Source organism: Etheostoma cragini, chromosome 22 (assembly GCF_013103735.1).
Source record: "Etheostoma cragini isolate CJK2018 chromosome 22, CSU_Ecrag_1.0, whole genome shotgun sequence".
Lineage (NCBI taxonomy): Eukaryota > Metazoa > Chordata > Actinopteri > Perciformes > Percidae > Etheostoma > Etheostoma cragini.
This window is the reverse complement of record NC_048428.1, coordinates 5,804,589-5,812,248: the sequence shown is the minus strand read 5'-3', so window position 1 is coordinate 5,812,248 and position 7,660 is coordinate 5,804,589. Positions and strand designations below refer to the sequence as shown.

At 40.7% G+C, this 7,660-nt stretch overlaps 1 protein-coding gene across 1 annotated transcript in view; it reads left to right on the top strand.

Annotated features, from left to right (window-relative positions):
• scospondin (subcommissural organ spondin) overlaps positions 1–7,660 on the top strand; it is a 129,294-nt gene that overhangs the window by 80,966 nt on the left and 40,668 nt on the right. The window contains exons 109-114 of the mRNA XM_034862773.1: positions 4–94; positions 358–485; positions 628–782; positions 2,298–2,344; positions 3,770–3,934; positions 6,607–6,815. Coding sequence (XP_034718664.1) covers positions 4–94; positions 358–485; positions 628–782; positions 2,298–2,344; positions 3,770–3,934; positions 6,607–6,815 — 795 coding nt within the window. The remainder of the gene's footprint in view (positions 1–3; positions 95–357; positions 486–627; positions 783–2,297; positions 2,345–3,769; positions 3,935–6,606; positions 6,816–7,660) is intronic.

The window sequence follows — 7,660 nt, the reverse complement described above, 5'->3', positions numbered from 1 at the left end:
AAGACAGTCGTTAGAGAGCCAGAGCCTGGTGGGATGCCCTGTGTTGGACCACTGGAACAGCACATCGTCTGTAACACCAAAAGCTGCCTGCCTGGTAACAAAAACACACACATCGTTAAAAAATTGAGCACATTTATGTACTGTAGTGGTTGCCATGCAACTCATAAGCAGCTTAATGAGTGATTGTGTTATGTAGTTAAAGGTGTGACCTCAAATGTGTCTGAGACAATCTGTTCTGAAGACTTATATTGTAAAGTGTGCATAGAGAAAAAGCACACACATGTATATGTATATATATAATTGAAAAATATATGATATATAATGCATCGTATGTTAATTATTCTATGTGTGTTGCAGGGTGTCCTACTGGGCAGGTGTTTAGTAACTGTTCAGGTTCCTGTCCATATACCTGTGAGGACCTGTGGCCACACACTCAGTGTTTACCTGGAGCCTGCACCCCTGGGTGCCACTGCCCACACGGACAGGTCTGAACACACGTGTGTGTGTGTGTGTGTGTGTGTGTGTGAGGATGCGGGGCTGTGTGTATGTAGTCAGATTGCTATGATAGAATTTTATTTTACCCCCTATAAGATATGATTCTTTGTAGTTTCACTGTGTCCCTCATAGGTGTTGCATCAAGGCTCCTGTGTGCCCCACACTGACTGTCCCTGTTCACCGCTATCCCTGCCGACTGGTGACCAGCGCTGGAATGTCAGTACTGAGCAGATCACAGAAGCTCTGCTGCCACCTGGCACGGTCATTCAGCATCTCTGCAACACATGGTAGTTCACAGTTTCATCCATGCATTCACTGATTTAACTACTGTTTTTAGCCAGCTGGATTGTGAGCATCCAGACCGTCCTGGTTATATACTCACATATTCATGAAATTAATTCTTAGTTTTAGTTTTGTCACATTTGAGTGATTTAAGTCTAGTTCTTTTTATTTTTAAGCTTCTGGTACAGGATGTGATTCTAATGTTTATTTATCATTCTTAGTTCCAAAATACCAATTGTTATGTAATAACGAATGAAAGATGCAACATGCACCAAGCATGCATGGCTCATACACAATCAAAGTTTTGCAATAACTTTTATCAATATATTTAGTCTCTAATTCGTTCAGTTAGTGATAAACATTTGAAGCCTATGTGAAACAATTCTACATCACTAAAAAACGTAATCATCATAGTAATCATTGTTACTACTGTGACAGGCAGGTACCACTGTGTTCACTATGCCCTGTTGACTGTGATAGATAGTCCAGCATGCAGCAGACATGCCGTAAGTCATCTCAACCACCTCACAGTGTGTGGATACTCATTTGATATATTCTGATGGGCTCAGCTGTGTGATATGATGCTTACTTTGGTATCTCAGGGCCAGATGTACGTACATTTATGTACCGTTATAAGCGTTATGCCCAACCCTGAGAAAGCACACGCTGTGATACATCAGCTTACGTCGTATTTACCAAACCTTCAGTTCATCGGGTAATCATCGCATTTCTCCGCCCAATATACCGTAAATTGCGCACATTTAAAAGCGCAATCGAATGGCCGATGTCAAAGAAATCCGGCTTGATACGTGTTATTTAGGCATTAGGGGTGTGGAAATGTTTGTGCGCTGTAGCAAAGCGTTAAGTACTAGTGCATTGATACGGCTGTGTGCAGACTGCGGTATTCCCACTGCTGATGCTATGACTGTTTGAAATAATCCTGATGCCACAATGATATTGTATGTCTTTATGTAATGTAGCGAGGAGTTTAACAACTGCTGGAATGGAATGTGAACGCTGAGTCGGAGATTCAATATCATCTTTGATTTCTTCCAGTAACTGTAGTTTTGCATGGCTGCTTAATCTGTAACGCTTCATGATTGAAAAAGTGTGATCCTTGTGGCAAAAATCCTTTCAGATTGTCTCCTTGGCCTGTCTTTGTCTTGCTGCCCATTTACCAGGAGGCATGTACGAGGAAAGGTTTACACCTGCTTTTAGGAGGCAGAGAGTTTTCTCTGCAAAATAAAGGCGTGCTGTCACGGGAGGTTTTTGTACAAACCACGGAATACACACTTTAAGCTTCCACTCCCATCTCTTTATGGAAAACTCCCATTACCCACAACAGACAGTCTGCGTTTTTACCTCAGTGCTGCCTGTTTGTACCTATCTTGCCATGCTTTTACCCGCACCTTGTGAAAAAATGCATCTGAAGTGGGCGCAAAAGCATTGAATGTTTAAAAATATCAGCCTTGCTGTTTTCCTCTCATATTATTTCACTCATCTGATTCTTCTTTCTCCAGTGTGTGTGAAAGAGGAGTGTTCAACTGTACCTCTAAGTTCTGTGCTGGTGAGTGATTCTCCGTCACAGCTGTTCTTACTGAACACATTTCTTGCCCTTTATAGACCCCTCGGTTCTAGCATTGAAAGCATCAGCAACAATAATCAGTGGTTGAACTGTCAGGTCCATGATAGATATGTCAACCTATCTGTAGTTTGTAACAGCTGCTGCAACGGTTGCAAACTCAGCGACAGTCACATCAATCACAGCCTACCAAGGCCATTACTGGGGTTTTGGTGACACCATCTTAGACTAGCAGGGGGAGAAAGAGACAAAAAGATAATAATGGGGTGTGGAGTGTCACAACGTACAACCCCTCATAAATTCATAAGAGAGTAGGTTTTTATCTATCATGATTTGACCAGCAGGGCCTTTTATTCTCCTCCTGTCTTCTCTCTTATGGATTTGGTCATAGTGAAATTCCCCTCTTCACAGTGTGCAGTGTTTAGCAGCAGAGTTTAAAAGGCAATTCAGGTATTTGTCAACCTGGGAGTTATTCTCATATTTTAAGGACGGTGGGTCAGTTTACGCAACACCTCCATAGTGAATGTGGGAAACACACTCCGTGTTCAAGGAGTGTTGGTTTCTTCAACTTTCAATATAAATTCAGTTTAGCATTTATCCTGTTAGGAAAAACAAAAAGTAAATGTGGTAATGACAGCACACAGGTTGTCATTATACCAGAATTTTAAACTTCATTAAATGATATGATTTTGATCATTACTAATTGGGCACACTTGCTGTCATGAACCATTTTTTAAACATTTGCTACTCCTCTTCTAGCGTGCATGTAAGCTAAATCCTAAGTGACCAGGTTCCCACATGAATAGAAACAGCTGTTGGTGCATGAATACAGTCGGTGATTGTTCTTGCCAGAGTGGATAATTCCCAAATCTCTAAAAAGGAGTTAAAGGGTAAATGTTCATGACCAATTGTAATAATAGACAAAAATAAGATCCGGGTTGACAATTACTGGAATTTGCCTTCAACCCCCAACAGGTTCTGTCTCTTTCAAACAGAATGATACAAACCGATATTAGGTTTTTTGTGTGTTTTGTCCTTTTTGCCTTCTCCTTAATGCTCGATTTTCTCCAAGAGACCTCTGAAACCAAATCTAAAATACAGCATATTGTCTTTAATGAGACTTTGTCCAGAAATGTACACGTTATTGAAAATATTTTTTTTTGCATAATCTTATTGTTTCATTGACCTTTTCACCATTATTAGTAGTAGATGTTGCCGCTATCAAATGGCTTTAATAAAACACAATGTGGGTATAATATGTGTAATTGTAGTTTTATGTGGCCAAGCTGAGGAATAGTGCTCAGTGGATAATTACTTCTAAATGCTGCTTTACTGCTGCAGGTAAATTAATGTAAAACTAACACTGACCTAAGTGTGTTTATATTTTTCTCCCATCCTCTCCCCCTGCAGTGGACTGTGAGTGGTCCAGTTGGTCCCAGTGGAGTCCGTGCTCAGCAAGCTGTGGTACCGGGCAACAGATCTCCACTAGAAGTATCCTGCAGCCCAGCCAGTACGGAGGGGCCCCATGTGAGGACCCTGACCACCGCACCAAAACCTGCATGGCCCCTGACTGTGGTGAGTGAAAAGATGGGAGATGGACGTTTTATTGATCATTCTAGACTAAGCTGCTAAAAAATGAATATTTAACAGTTGATCAAAAAAGTGCCTCAGTATAGAATTATTGTTCTTATGCTGGATTGAATGAGAAAATCTGTATGTGTAGTGCTTAATAGAGCTGTCATTTTAGGAGACTGTGAGAGTTTAAGAAAGAAACTAGAAAATGCAATTCCTGCAGAAAATGTGGAGTAATTAAAAAAAAAAAAAAAAAATGTAATTGCTAAGGCTAAATTGGATTGCTGGTTTAAACGTTTAAGAAGAAGGTGAAGTTGTAAGAAATGTGGAAAAGTGTTAATTGTTCTAATTATTATGTATGTCTTTATAAAGTTGAATAACAGCCATATTGTATAAAAGTTGTAGGTGTTACATCAGTGGCACAGCAGTGACAAGTGAGCGATATCCGTTCGGCACACATCACGGCACCACAGTCCTAGACGTCTGCAGACTGCAGTTCAGTGCGGCTGCTTCGTGGCGCAAATCTATCTTTTTTTCTCTCTGTCTACTTTACAATGACGTGAAAACAGCAAAGTTGATCTTTACTTTAAATGAAATCAAACAAATAGAAATGTTCTCCCCTCGTCTTCAATTAATCAAGCTACATCTATAAGCTACATTTGTTATGCATTGCTCCCGGGTTATTTCTGAATTGTCACAACCAAGGGTATACTCATGTTGACTGGCTTGGTTTGAATTTCCAAAAGGAGGGTTGAACCCTGATCACACCACACTGGTAAAACCCTGGTCATTGGTGTGAATGGGGCATAATTGGCAGGCCATCTGTATATCTTATTGCCAGACCTAACTCCACAACAACACAGCTCACAGTGTGAGCTACACTTTCTGACAAATACTGGCTCTTTTAAAAAAGACTATGCTGGGCGCCCACATAGCACAGTTGGTAGAGCGGGTGCACCTATATCGAGGTTTACTCCTCGACGCAGCGGGCCCAGGTTTGACACCGACCTGCGGCCCTCTGCTGCGTGTCATTCCCCCCCTCTCTCCTTTCATCTCTGCAGCTGTCCTTTCAAATAAAGACCTAAAAAAAGCAGATGCTGCGTCAAACTTAAGGGTTTGCAGTAGTGGTGTAACTGGGGCTTGCCTGTTCCTTTTTTTGTTGGGAAATGTGATTTTGCTTCAGCATCATTCATGCTTTTTTCGGGACAGTGTTTCCGCCACACTGTGTGATACGATCAAGTTTCTTTTTCTCAATTAGGACACATGTTCAAAACAGTTATTGAAAAGGTTTGCTGTGGAGTTTAGCAAAAAGGGGCTCTGTGGTTAGTTCACAATAATCTGATGCTGGTGACACTTATCAGTGACTTATTAACTCCTTTTTGATGTTTTTTCCTGTTGAGGCTTTATTTTGATTGGCACATTCTGACTAATCTGAAATGATGAAGTTACCAGCTTGGACCTTTTATTTAAAATCAAAGGATTACAACAAATGCAGGATGCCCCTGACATCAACAGAGCCTCTACCACTAGGCTAGCCTTTGTGAACGTATTGATATAAAATGTATGTGGATAAAATAAAAGTAAAATTTGCGCTTCTGCTTGGAAATTTCATGGATGTTTAACATTGGCAGCATTGTAAGATTTGGAACTGTTGTCATTTGAAGCTCACCAAACCAAATGTATAAGTCACATCACTTAAATGAACACAATTGCTGAAACTAGACCTGAAGAATACCTATGTTTTAAACATATAAATCATGTATGACCAGTACAAATTTTGTGCGTGAGAGCAAGTTATAGAGAAGGGACTAAGATTACTTTTTTTAAGGCTCTGTTCTCTAGTGACGACATCACCCACTGTAAGTCACGCAATCCACACCCATTATGATTTCAAAACTCGTAATAGTCCCTGAATAGCTGAATTTTTCATAATATTTTTAAAGTTTGAATTGCGTCTGTAGGTGAAAGTATAAAGGAGAGATTTTGAAGTAGAAGAGGATTTGAAGAATTGTAAATTTGCTCTCATTGACATTGTAATAAAAACCTTAACATTGTAAAAAGTATATATAGCAGAACAAATGTTGAAGTCCCGTCATGTTCTGAGAGAGTTGAACATTTTGATATTTTAATGTTTTTGTTGTAGCTGAACGTATGCAGAAGAGGGAGAGATAACCAAAAAACAAATGGAATAATAAAAAGTAAAGAATTGAATAAGAATACTTTAAATGCTCAAACGATTGAATCCCCTTTTCTGTCTTTCTGTCTGTCTGTCTCTGTCTGAACAATACTGGGAATCCTGAATCGGCATTCATACAATTATGCATTCAAAGAAATTCACTTCAACAGTCAAAAACAGAGCACCCAGCACCACGATTTGCCTCTTACCAAAAACAGTTGTTGAGTGGAAATTAAGGGCTGCAGACGTGTAGTGTGACCAAAGCATTTGTTTTGTAATGACAATTTGTCATAAAGTGCATGCTTTATGTACCTTTAAATGCACTAATTTTCTGTGTCCACCATCTTTTGATTTCCCCGTTCTCCCTTTTCCACCACCCTCCACCGATGTATCAATAAATTCTCTCCACAACCTCCCCTAACTGTCCTACCATATTTTTCTCTCGTCTTCCCTCTTCATTCACTGTTCTCCCTCCTTTCCCTCTCCTCTCGCCCTGCAGCGTGTCCTGACAAGGAGCAGTGGAAGAGGAGCGCGTCGGAGGAGGTCCCGCTGTGCGAGAGGAGCTGCCAAGACATTTACTCCTCTCCTGTCAACTGCAGCCGCTCCATCGAGGGCTGCGTGTGTGGGGAGGGGCTTTACCGCAGCACTGAGGGTGTTTGTGTCATCCCCGCCCTCTGTCCCTGCCATGACCAGGGCAGGCTGCTGGAGGTACACACACACACACACACACACCCAGCTTAATCAGTTATAAAACAAGAAGAGTAGCTTGGGACCGCAACTGGGCATTCCTGTATTTATTAAGGAAGGGATATAATAGGAATATGTTAATTAACCATATACTGACAAGAGGTCACATCCCCCCTCCTAATCGTTCTGGTACAGGCCTTTTATTCTGTTTTTTATTTCTCCTCCCATAATACCGTTTTATTCCTAGTTAGTACCACTTGTGCTTTCATTACAGGATTCATTCATTCAATCCCTCGCTTTCTCAATCGCTTTCTTTTCATCCCCATTCTCCCTCAGTCTATCTTTCTTTCCTTCCATTATGTACCACTCTGTCATTCTTCCTATCTGTCTCTTTCTTTCCAGCTGTCTACACTGTCTCTCTCTCACTGTCAGCTGGTGAAGACTAATGTCAATATAAAGACCCTCTATGGTTTTCTAATTAACTACCTCATGACTATTAAGCCAAATTTCTGTGTGAGCCTAGTTGGGGCCTTTGTACGGTGAAAAACTGGGCACTGTTCATTATTCCAATAGCTTATTCACACAGGAAATACATAATGTAATCTGTATAATTTTTTGTTATGATTACAGCATCATAAAGGGCCTTCCTAACTTAAATTATGCACAAAGTTGCAGGGAGAGCTTTATCCTGTGCAATGACCAGTTGCATTTGGTCAAACTTGAAAAGTTGAACAGATCTTCATATCACCTGCATTTCTAAGGTCTAGTAAGTAAATATTAAAATTGTTTGTGTTTTTGTTTGCTTGAGCCAGGCCGGCTCAGAGTGGGATGAAGGCTGTATGACATGTCGCTGTGTGAACGGGAAG